Source organism: Helianthus annuus, chromosome 1 (genome assembly GCF_002127325.2).
Source record: "Helianthus annuus cultivar XRQ/B chromosome 1, HanXRQr2.0-SUNRISE, whole genome shotgun sequence".
Taxonomy (NCBI): Eukaryota; Viridiplantae; Streptophyta; class Magnoliopsida; order Asterales; family Asteraceae; genus Helianthus; species Helianthus annuus.
Window position 1 is genome coordinate 73,515,655 of NC_035433.2, and position 12,815 is coordinate 73,528,469.

General features: G+C 41.5%; 1 protein-coding gene across 1 annotated transcript; it reads left to right on the plus strand.

Annotated features, from left to right (window-relative positions):
- Positions 1-454: 454 nt before the first annotated feature.
- Positions 455-11,481, plus strand: LOC118490388. Its single transcript, XM_035987999.1, has 4 exons — positions 455-716; positions 5,906-6,250; positions 6,743-7,380; positions 11,428-11,481. The coding sequence occupies exons 1-4, from the start codon at positions 455-457 to the stop codon at positions 11,479-11,481; spliced, it is 1,299 nt and encodes a 432-aa protein (XP_035843892.1).
- The last annotated feature ends 1,334 nt before the right edge of the window (positions 11,482-12,815 follow it).

Consider the following 12,815-nt stretch of genomic DNA (forward strand, 5'->3'; position numbering starts at 1 on the left):
CTTAAAACAATATCGTCACTTATCCTTAGATGACAACCACAGCAAGAAAACAAATTTCAAATCCGCTTTGAAAACCAATCATCTGTTCTCGGATGATTTGTTATAAGGTTTTGAACCCTCAAAGTTTTCAAAATCTCGTCAAAGCTTGGGTCGTATAGTGTGAACACGTGTAATCTGGAAGAGTGGATGCCTGTATCCTGAGTTTTCGGTCTAAGGCTAGAGTGTTCGTACAAATCCACATAATCGGACCAGTCACCCTTACCTGGGAACTCTTGGGGTGAGTGTCCACTTATAGGCTAAAGCATGTCTTCGCGATACATTAATATGACCCGCTTACTTTAATTAATCACCGTCTCATTTTTTTGCCTTAGGTAACAAACAGATGATCACAATTTTTATAGGTTATCATTTTTTTCCAATAAAATTTCACTTGTTTCCTCCTACGTCTTTCAGAATGTCTCTTCGTCGCAGCAACACTCAAATGTCCGAGCAGGCTACCAAATTTGCCGAGCGAATAGGCGAAGTAATCCTGAAAACTGTTGAATTAGCTATTGCCATGTCTCGTCTCCAGGATGAAGCTACCCAAAAATCACCACCAGAAGCAGAAGCCAAGCCTTCACCAAAATCAAAGAAACGTAAAACTTCAAAGGATCCCTCAGCCGTGGCCCCAAATCAAGCAGAACCTAGCCGGGTGGCAGCACCACCAGCCAAGAAGTGTACTTGGGAACTGCTCCCTTGTGCAACCAATGCAATTGTCATCATCCAGTTCAAACACCATGTTTCAAATGTACCCACTGTGGACGATGGGGACATTTGGTCAAAACATGTCGTTTTGCGATCCAAAACAAAGCTGTTGCATGTCCTACTGCTACTCGAGCACCATACGAAAGAACAGCCCCTTTGTGCAATCAGTGTAACCTCCATCACCATGCCTGTGCCAAATGCCGAAGATGTTTCAACTGTGGACTTATTGGTCATACGGCACGAGTCTGTCGTTCAGTCACTGTGCTAAACAAAGCTTTTCAGAACCCTGTTCAATTTCAAGCAGATCCAGCACAAGCTCGTTTTTCTTGTGGTGCTTGCTACACCTATGGCGAGACAGGTTATGTCAGGGACAAATACCCAAAGATTGTCAATGCAAATCTGACCCACAGATGAGCATTTGGCTGATTAGAAGACCTGCTGCTTTGAATAATTTGAATCTTATGCTTTTGTTTCTTTTGTTTTACTTGAACTCGGAAAACAATCAGGTTTTGTTTATAAATAAATCATTGTTCACAATTCTGATGTACAAGTGCAGTTACATGTGTGTATGGCATACCCCTACGATACCTACACCAAAGAACTATGTTCTTTACAAACTACTCTTGTAGTTCTCCCATTCTTATGATCGCTCATGATCTCAAAAAATTCTAAGTACTCGTTTCATTTTAAGAGAAGAAGTACAGAATGTAAGTGACATTTTGAATAATCACTTTAAATCCTTGGTTAGATAACTAAGGGTATTTTCTTTGATCTCGTACCCATATCATTACATACTGATTTTCATAACAACATACATAGTATAGATTTTCAAAACAGCCTTCATGATTTCAAAATATCTCATATAGTTTGAAAATGATTTTAACACAGTATATTTATTTAACATATCAAATGCATGATTTCAAAAGCATTAACCATTTTTTCAAAAACCTTATGCCTAATTTCAAAAATTCATCTCGCATGATTTTAAAACATTTTATAAATATACCTACCTAATACACCTACTTTATGATTTCAAAAGTATTATGTAAGAATTCAAAATCATTAACGACATTTCTAAAGAACCCCATGCATAGTTTTAGAAAAAGCATTCTGCTCATATGATTTAATATACTGTAGGATCGTTTTCGGACCCGAACGAGTCGATCAGAAGAGTTTTGCTTAGTTTGAACGGCGGAAACAGACAAACTGAGGTCAATTGTGACAACCCTCACCAAACCAGGTATCCGTACGACTTAATTAATATATAATTACTGCTTAATTACTGTGCTTGATTGAAATTGTGAATAGACTGCTACTTGAATACTGATACATGTACTTATTTGCATCATACCTTACTTGCTGTCACTCCATGATTTGCATACAGAACTTTAGTGACAACCTTGATGCACCAAAAGCACAGTAGCACAATAAACGGATAACCTATTAAATGTGTTGTCATAGCTAGCACCAGGCAGGTACTGCCTCTAAGGCCTGTATGAGCCAGAGATAGTTTACTACACTAGTAGAGAGTGTAGGGATAAGAGAGTTGTAGAACTGCATCACTAGGTGATAATTACAGTGACCGGATGTGCCTAAAACGTACTTTAAGTACAAAATTCAGCACTTTAATTAAAAAAATCAGCATTTAGCTAACTAATAAAGTGCCAAAACATGAGAAAAATATTACTAGACACTTTCCAAAGTGTCGGGAATAAGTTGTGTCACTAAAAATAGTAATAATGACACTTTAAGACTTTGTTAAGTACTTTAACGGATCACTATCCAACCGAACAACCGGACTATACCCGGAACATAAAAATATTGCCATCAACACTGTTTTTCTTTTTCTGAGCCAGTTAGGGTCCCCGAATACCCTAACACCCGCTAAAATGCATAACATACTAGAAATGGTTAACCACCTAACTAAGTAACCTACATCCTATCTATCTAGTTGGAAACTAACCTATTATACCCCCCCCCCACCCCAACCGAATTCGGTCACCATATGTGACCCCCATGTCCTTTACTTGATTATTTAAATCATCTTTGCCTAATATCAAGGGAACAAGAGAACCATTGGGTAATTAGCATGGGATTTGTCTATAAGTATTAACATTGATCCATCATATTCATTTCACCTCACTTAACCAACAACACATCTCTCTCTCCCTCTCTTTGGTTCTCGGCCGAACACACACACCCATACACATCCACTTTTCGATCTTGATCAAGCCATTCCAAGTATATACAAGGGTTAAGGATCACGTATAAGGAGGTTCGGTGCACTCGGATTGCGAAGAACCTCGCTACATTGCTTTTATCCACCCGATTTCCGACTAGTTTCTTCCCTAGCCTCGAGCTAGTAGTAAGTGACTTTAAACGCCCTCTTGATCTATTCTAAAGTTGTTAAAATGAACTTTGTCGGTTAAAATTCATGAACTTACAAGATGACATACTAAAAGTTTACTAAAGTGATGAACATGTTGGATAAAAGCTATGAAGTTGTGTAAAACTTGTGAGACTTGTTTTGTTGTTAATATTTAGTGTCGATCTATGTTAGTAGTAGCTCGGATCATCGTCTAACCCGGATTAGTCATGTTCATGAATCATGACTTAGAGTGTGTTAAAGTGTGAAAGAGGTTAAATGATGAACACTACTACATATTAAACATGAACTTGTGTAAAAACAATTTTTCTTATGAAATAGTGTTCAAAACTAGTAGATCTACGGATCTACAAGTGGTATTTTCAAAGGACCAAGCGTCAAAAGAAATCATGTGTTCTAAAACCGGGTTTTCATGAACAAGAGTGATTTTTGTAAACACACAAGTGTGTAAACACTTGTGTAACACAAAGTTTTGACAAAAGAACTATTTTTTGTAAATGTTGACAAGAAGTTGTAAAGATGTAACTTCCTTAAAAACGAGATTTTCAAGAAACCGGATTGATTTATACTAAGATCCACTAAAAATAATGGAAGATTTCTACGCATTTTAGATAAACCACAAGTTCATGTAATTTTGCGATTTATATCTATTTTGACTAGTTTAATGTTGAAATATTGTTTGTTAATGTTGGGAACAATGTTGATTTGAATTATAAAATAAAATGATACGCTTGAAAGCGTGGCCACCTCCAGTTACAGAGGAAACTCTGGCGAAATTTTTCTAAAAACCTAACACTTGGAAATATTTCCATCACAAGTGTTATAAATGTATTTTTAACTTGTTTTTCAAAATGTAACTTTCGCCACAATTTTATTTACAAAATATCGGAGGTGGGATTTTCACAAAATAAAAATGTAATAAGTATATATTTAGTATATATTTTCCATAACATCACTTGTGAGATTTTTATGATTATTTTGTGAACTATACAAATATTATTTTTAGGGTAAAAATAATACTACCAAATATTAACGATTCCAAAATAATTCGAACGCCTTCATAATAAATAATAAGTTACAACGGTATAATTATTACCACCCGATCTTTATCCGTAACTTACGTATTTTCAGAAAATACTAATGAACGCGTATTTTGTCAAGGTATTATTTTGGGAAAAATTATATGTAATAAAATATAATATTTTTGGGAAAAATATTTATATTTTGAAGTTAGAATTAAAATATATTTTAAGTGAGACTTAATAATATATTCCGACGATACAGAAACGCACATGTATTAAATCCCCCATCCTTGGGAAGGAAAATACTTACCAACTATTTGCAAAATGTAAACACGAAATAGTTGTCTAACTATTTCCCCAAAGACTTAAACCTTAAACTAAGGCACGACCGTCCGTCTAATAAAGTTAGTACGTGTAGGTCGTCGCACAACAGATTGATCAGGAGATTTACTTGATAGAGACGCACCACTGTGAGTTCATGTCCCCCTTTTCTCTTAACTGTTTTCAGTTTTTAAACTGCGGGGGTGAAATACATGTTACTACGATTACAAGTACTTTTTACATGGTATGGTTAGCGTAAGGAGGGTTATTACCTAGATCATGTGAGTGGGTCGGCGCAACTTGAGGCCATTAATCCTCTTAGTAGGACTGAGGGACAGTAGCGGTAGATCTATCTGGGTGTAGCGAGCCCAGCCCCAGGCCCAGCGTAACAGACCTCGGGGTGACTTTGTACCCAATGCCAAATCCGCTAGGTTTGAGTCTTCCTACTTGCACTTCACACATATCAATGGCCTTGCAAACCATTGGTGATCTCTTTTTTTCTTATTTGCTACATACCAGGATTTTATACTTACCAAGGTTTTATTACTCACTTACACATGAACTCGCTCAACATTATTGTGATTTTTCCAACTTACATGTATTTCAGGGAACTAAAGATCTGGCGCGGTATGTTACGTTTTCCCGCTGCATAAGGGTTTTGAGGCCATCCAAGTTTAAGGGATGTGACTTTTTCCTGGACGAGTCACAGTTCTTAAACTGCGTTTATTTCATGTTTGTGTTTGTGTCTTTCAAACAATGTTTTTATGTTATCAGGTTGTAGTTTCCGTTGCATGAGTCAACGCCTTAAGACAATGTTCTGTTATTTATGTTTTAAAACTTAAATCAATGGATGATCTTGCATGGTTTTATTTTCATATAGCTTTGTTATGATTAAGCTATGGTATTAAGAAGTCACACCAAATTAACCATGCTTCCGCAAAGCCAGGGTGTGACAGCTTGGTATCAGAGCTCTGATCATAACGAACTAGGATTCCTTCTCGAGTCTAGACTATGATCACTAGGGCTCTCACGAAAACATTTTTACTGCATACCACTTAAGTCCAGATCCAAAATGTTTTTACAAACCAATGTTGAGCACAATTTATTTATTATTTATAGGCTCAGTCTGGGAGGCTGAGGCTCGGTCTGGAAGACCGAGGTAGTTGTCTAGTGGGACTAGGGAGTCAGTCTGGGAGGCTGGGAAAATTGTCTAGTGGGACTAGGGAGTCAGTCTGGGAGGCTGGGAAAATTGGCTAGTGGGTCTAGGAAGAGCAGTCTGGGAGGCTGGGAGGCTAGTGGGACTAGGAAGATCAGTCTGGGAGGCTGGGAGGCTAGTGGGACTAGGAGAACTATTTGATTGCTTACTTGGTGACTAATGTGTTTATCTGATTGTATGATTGATTATTTGTGCATATTTGTGTTTATGATACAGACACTATGGATTCATCAGGCACTGGTGAGTCGGACACTACGGGCCCTATGCCCGTCGTATCAGACGACCTAGTATCATCAGAGCATGAGATACACACTTCAGATGTTACCAGCACGGATGAGGATGATTTCCAGCCCTTCGCGCTACCCGATGCTGTCGACGAGCCCGCTAATGGCCCTTTTGTCGGGGACTTACCGCTCGTGGAGATCCCTGCTCCCATACCTCTGGCCGCTTACCCTGTTCTCGATATACTTCTTGACGCCGACGCTGATGACGACGTCGATTTATTTGATGACGAGCCCCTGGAGGATGATGTTGAGGGCGAGGCCCTTATAGCCGACGGCGGTCTTTTGTTGCTCGCAGATGCTCCAGCTGAGGAGTCACCTGCTCACTCACCCGCCCCAGACTCTTTCGAGTCTGTGGCCTCCGCACCGTCACACACTCAGGATGCGCAACACTATTCTCACGGTTCAGATCCCGATAGGGCATCATCTGCTACCCCTGCCCCTAGCTTCACTTTCGATCACGACATTGATGAGGGTTCTGACCATGTTTTTCCCCTTGGATTTGACCCGGACCAGGAGACTGAGTTCATACACCTCGATCAGCCTATGGAGGACCCGGTTGACCCAGTTGACCCTGTTGACCCTGCGTAAGTTGACCACGCAGATTTTGAGATGGAGTGCGATGACCCCGAGCCTGCCGTGGCCCCCGAGCCGGTAGCCGCTCCTGACCCTGTGTTTGAGCATGACCCTATTCATGCTGGCGTACCCATTGTTGACCCTGTGATTGCTGATCTACCCGTTGATGATCACCTTGTTGATGCTCCACTATTAGAGGGCGATCATGCTGTTGCTGATGCTCAGGCTGATGCCCCTCTCATCGCTGATGTACCTGTTGACCCTCTTGTTGCACCCCTTCTTGACCCTGCGCCTGTGCAGTTTGATCGTGCACTTTTTGAGGCACATGCTGACCCACGAGATGCGCACACCCTGAATGGGTGGATTGATGCTGATGATGAGCTTCCACCTATTCCCCCTCATACCACCGATGCACGTCACATGGATTTCCCTTTTTCGTTCGCTCAGTACACACCTCCAGCTCGACCTGGAGAGGGTTCCTCTACTCATCCTTTCGGCCATGTGCCGACATCTGTCCCAGTTATACCACAGTTTCCTTCTGCTATTCCCCCTGTTCCACCATTCTCTGTGCCACCTTTCGATCCAGCCAGTGAGCCATTTCTCTGGACGTCACCACCTGTTATGCCACCATCCGACCCCTACCATCCTTTTCATATGGGGTATTCTATTGAGGACGTTCTTATGTCGTTTGTTGTCCAGCAGGAGGCACTGACGCTACGCATACAGGAGCTCGAGAGAGCTCAGCCACCGCCATGCCAGTGTCATGGTCAGACCCACCCTGCTTCTTCGCAGCCCCCTCGACCGTTGTTACCTGACTCTGCTGCACGCCTTTGGGCACTAGAGCAGCAGATTGCTTCCTTGTTGCATACTCAGAGAGCCATGGAGGAGGACTGGCTCCATTTGCGTCGTTTGTTCTATTCCCATTTTCCCCTCCTCCACCGCCAACATGTAGGGCGACCTTATACAGCACCGGTGGACCTCGGTGAGAAGACGGCGATTGCCCTGACTGCACAGCTTCTTGGAGACTGCACACTGATTCTGACTTTTGTTGTATGTATATGGGATGTATTAACACTGATTTGATATTCTTTTTGGATTGGGGTGATGTAGCCCTTAGTCGTTGATGATGTATGACATTATTATGTACTTGTACACTTTACCATGTGGTCTTGATTTATGGCAATGCAATCGTAGTATTCTCATCATATGTGATGTTTTGATTGATTATTTATGTTTTATAACATGGGATGTTGTGTGATTGATATATTTATAACATGGGATGTTGTGTGATTGATATAATTGTAACATGGGATGTTATATGATTGGTCTGCTTATAACATGAGATGTTATGTACTATTACTATCATTATATACATACGCTTTACTATGGCCTGACCCATGTGAACCATCGTTTAGAAGATGCCGCCGAGACGTCAAACGCAAATGCCTACCAATGAGGCAGAGCTTCAGCAAGTCATCGCTGCTGCCATCGCGCAGTACGCCGCCTCTTAAGGAGGGACTAGTGGAAGTAATTCCGGCAATACTGGCAACAACAATCCACCTCATGGTAATGCTAAGTCATTGAGACATACCATGATACCATTGGATATCTTTAGCAATGATGCTCATGCCATTCATATGTTCTAACGTATGTGCAGGGTGCACCTACAAGCAGTTTCTAGACTGCAAGCCTGTCAACTTTGGTGGCACCGGAGGCGCTGTCGCCTTTGTTCATTGGGCCGAGAATACAGACTCAGTTCTCCGCATGAGCAAGTGTGCTCCAGACCAGCAAGTTACCTACATTTCTGGGCTATTCTTGGACGGGGCCCTGTCATGGTGGAATTTGCAAGTGCAGACTCTTGGATAAGCCGCTGCATACGCAATGACGTGGACCGAGCTGAAAGAGCTAATGCGTCGAAAGTATTGCTCTCGCGCTGAAATTCAAAAGTTGGAAACTGAGTTTTGGCACCTGAAGATGGAAGGTCCGAAAATCGCAGAGTATGTTCAGAGGTTTCACGACCTGTCGCATGTGGTACCTTATATGGTCACTCCAGAGTTCAAGCAGATTGAGCGCTTCATTTGGGGTTTAGCTCCTCAAATCATAAGTATGGTGACTTCTTCAAAGCCGGCCACAATCACTGAGGAGATTGATCTGAGCGTGGCTCTCACTGAGGAGGCTATACGCCTAAACAAGTTTTCTGAGGTTGAGCCAAAGAAGAAGGAGACTCACGTCGAGTCGTCCGGGGGTAACAAAAGAAAGTTCTCGAACTTCAAGCAAGGCACTAGTGGGGTTGTTAAGAAAGGAGAATCAAGCACGCCAGCTCAAGTTACAGCCGGAACTGGCAGGAAAGGAAAAGGGTATATGGGTACCCATCCCAAGTGCAACACCTGCCAGCGCCACCATTCTGGCCGATGTGGTTTAAAAGTATGTGAAGCTTGTGGAAAGAATGGCCACTCGAAGGATTCATGTTGGGCCACTGTTGGCCGGGGAGGCCATGGAGGATTTGGAAATAGAAACAATAACCGGGGTGGAAATGGAAATCGCCCACAAGGAAACAATGGAGGAAATGGGAATCGAGGCAACAATGTGAATCAAGCTGGCAATGTGAACCGTGATCAGAACAACAATCAAGCTGTGAATGGAGGTGGAAACGGGCAAAGACCAGGATGCTTTAACTGTGGTGATGTTGGGCACTATAAGAGGAACTACCTAGAATTGAACCAAGCCCGTGGAAGAGTGTTCAATATCGAAGCGAGGGAAGCACGCCAGGATCCCAATGTCGTTACTGGTACGTTCCCTGTAAACCAACGCTATGCATCCGTTTTATTTGATACTGGTGCCGATTATAGCTTCATATCGTTAGAGTTTAAGAATATGCTTGGGTTAGCCGCTAGTAAGCTAGATATTCCCTACTCAGTCGAGTTGGCTAATGGAAAGTTGGTAGAAGCCAATGAAGTTGTCAGAGGTTGTGTAATCGAATTGGGAGAGCGTGAGTTTGCTTTAGAACTACTACCAGTCCAGCTGGGAAGCTTTGACGTGGTAGTAGGGATGGATTGGTTATCAAGTAACAAGGCTGAGATTGTTTGTCACGAAAAGGTCGTTCGTATCCCAACCGAAGATGGTGAAACAATTGTGGTTCATGGAGAGAAGCGTGATACGCCTTTGAGAATTATCAGCTGCTTGAAAGCGCGAAAGTGTTTGCAGAAGGGATGTGCTGTCTTCCTGGCACACATCGTGGATAAGAAAGCTGCTGAGCCGAAAATCGAAGACATCCCTGTCGTGAGGGAATATCCAGAAGTCTTCCCAGAGGACTTGCCTGGATTGCCACGTCAGAGGCAAGTAGAGTTTCGCATTGATTTAGTCCCAGGCGCCGCGCCTGTGGCTAAGGCACCTTATCGACTTGCACCGTCTGAGATGCAGGAATTGTCGACACAACTTCAAGAGTTGTTAGACAAGGGATTCATCAGACCAAGCTTCTCGCCTTGGGGAGCTCCGGTCTTGTTTGTCAAGAAGAAAGACGGTAGTTTTCGAATGTGTATCGACTACTGGGAGTTGAATAAGCTGACGATCAAGAATAGGTATCCTCTGCCAAGGATCGATGATCTGTTTGATCAGCTGCAAGGTTCAAGCTTTTATTCAAAGATCGATCTTAGATCTGGATACCATCAGTTAAGGATACAAGAGGAAAGTATTCCGAAGACAGCTTTCAGAACTCGATATGGACACTACGAGTTCCTTGTCATGCCATTTGGGGTTGACAAACACGCTTGCAGTTTTCATGGATTTGATGAACAGAGTTTGCAAGCCGTATTTGGATAAGTTCGTGATTGTGTTTATCGACGACATTTTGATTTATTCAAAGACGAAGGCTGAGCATGAACAGCATCTGAGAGCTATTTTGGAGTTGCTGAAGAAGGAGCAGTTGTACGCCAAATTCTCTAAGTGCGAGTTTTGGCTACGTGAAGTCCAATTCCTTGGACACGTGGTGAATGGAGATGGGATTCATGTGGATCCCACCAAGATCGAAGCGATCAAGAATTGGGAGACGCCAAAGACGCCAACCAAGATTCGACAATTATTGGGTTTGGCTGGGTATTATCGAAGGTTTATTGAGGATTTTTCAAAGATCGTTCAACCATTGATGCTCCTCACCCAGAAAGATAAGAAGTTTGATTGGGGAATCAAACTGTTGGTGCATATATGTGACAACAGCTTAGATTTGGTCTTTGGATATCTTGTAATTAGTTTAACGATAAACGGTTAGCGGGTTTAGCTTTGTAATAGTTAGTTGTAATGTTTGGGCTAAACTAAACCCAATTGGATGTAGGGGGGACGAATTGGGCCTTGCCCAAGTAGTAAACCCTAGTCCAATTAGTAAACCTTGTGTTTTATAAACAAGGTTAGGCTTTAGGGTTTAGGTTGATCAGTTAATCAGTTAATCAGCCAAAACAGAGTTTGAGAGACATAATTTCGTGAGAGTGCTTGCTTGGACGAAATTAGGGTTTGTGGTTAGGGTTTGATTGATTGTAATCAGTCTTGATAGATAATCAATAAAACCCGGTTTGAAAGTGATTTGTTGTTTCTGTTTCCTACACGTTTTCTGCTAATTCTGATCAAGAGGATTCCGCACTCTTGATTGGAAAGACGATTCTGTGACGATCCATAGACTCAAGGGGACCTACAATTGGTATCAGAGCTTTAGGCTCTTGATTGCTCGGTTCAGAATTGTTTGCTGCAGAAACAGGGAGTAAAATTTCGAAATTTTTGAAACCTGATAATTAGGGTTTTTAAAATTTTTGAAATTTTGGTGTGTTTTGATTCTGATTTTTGATTTTTGTTGGCTGTTTTGATATTCTGGTTTGTTTAATTGCTGTTTTGCAGGTTTTAGGGTTTGCAGGACTGTTTTCGGTTGATTGTTTGAAGGATTTTGGCTGATAGACTTGAAGATTCGAAGACTGTTCTTCGTGTTCTTGAGTTTTATTCAATCTGTTCTTGAAAAATTTTCGAAATTTTTTGCTGATTTGCTGCTTTGATTTTGCAGGAAGTTGTTAGAAAATCAGAAAAATCTTCAAAATTTTCGAACAGATCAGGTTTCCAAAGATAACCAGCGAAATTGATTAATTTTGCTGACTGACCAGCGAAATTAACTGTTCCAGCATATTTATCGGCGAACTTAAATCCAAAGGCGACTTTGGTAATCGTGTTAGTTTCCACAGCGAAATTATCACGGTTTCAGCGATTTTACCAGTCGTTATAATAGCAAACTGGTTACCCGGTGAAATTAATCTGAGCGAAATTGGCAGCGAATTTGACCAGCAAATTTAACAGTTCAGCGAAAATAACCAGCAAATTAAATCTGATCAGCGAATTTAACTCAAAACCAGCGAATTTAAGTCAAAACCAGCGAATTTAGGAGAGAAATTAAGTGGTGGAATTTCAGTTGGCAAGCGTCGAAATTTTTTCAGTGTTTTGCAAATAGAAATTGATCTGTACCTCGTTTGACAGAACCGTTTGCGCCGTTAGATTCGTGTGATTTTTAGGACAAAAAAAAAACAATTTTCGGAGAAATCCCGAATTCGGTTTTTGACATTATATATCGTTGGATTCGTCTTTTCGAGACGATTCTAAAGGTATAATTTGGTAAAAACAATTTTCGGAGAAATATTGTACGGTTTTCTCAGTCTGCAACGTTTAAAATGTCGAACATGGCCAACTTGAATGCTCCTAAGATGATGAAGGTGGAGAACTATCTTACATGGAAGAACAGCTTCAAATCCTTTATTAAATCTCAGGATGCACGCATGTGGATATGTATTGAAGATGGGTACATAAACCCAGTACATGCTTTTGAGGGCAGACGACGTAGAACAAACTACGTGAACATGAATGAGGCTGATAAGAAAGTGTATGAAGCTGAAAAGAGAGCTTTAGCTGCAATAAAATCATCCTTACCTGATAGCATCAAGCATACCTTCACAAAGTACACTAATTCAAAGGATATGTGGGATGCATTACAAAAGCGATATCAGGGAAATGAATGCTCCACTCAGGCCTTCATGGCAGAGATAGTGCCAGTTGATGAGGCTGAAACTAGTGTGAGTGATGCTGAATCTCAAGTGGAGAATGCTGAAGCAAAAGTGGATGCTGAAGTAGAGAAAGAGTATGAAGCTGAACAGGTTGTTGCTGATCAAACCACAGAAGTTCATGAGAAAGAGGTACAATCTAATTTTGTGTGTTTGAGGTGTCGTGAACTACAGGGTGAGGTTGAC

What these genes read in the sequence shown, in the direction of transcription:
- LOC118490388 (XM_035987999.1), top strand. Translation starts at nt 455, where the DNA reads ATGTCTCTTCGTCGCAGCAACACTCAAATGTCCGAGCAGGCTACCAAA. An exon ending in GGCCCTTATAGCCGACGGCG is followed by an intron (nt 6,251 to 6,742) that starts GTCTTTTGTTGC and finishes CTCCACTATTAG; the next exon opens with AGGGCGATCATGCTGTTGCT. An exon ending in ACTCTGCTGCACGCCTTTGG is followed by an intron (nt 7,381 to 11,427) that starts GCACTAGAGCAG and finishes GCTGTTTTGCAG; the next exon opens with GTTTTAGGGTTTGCAGGACT.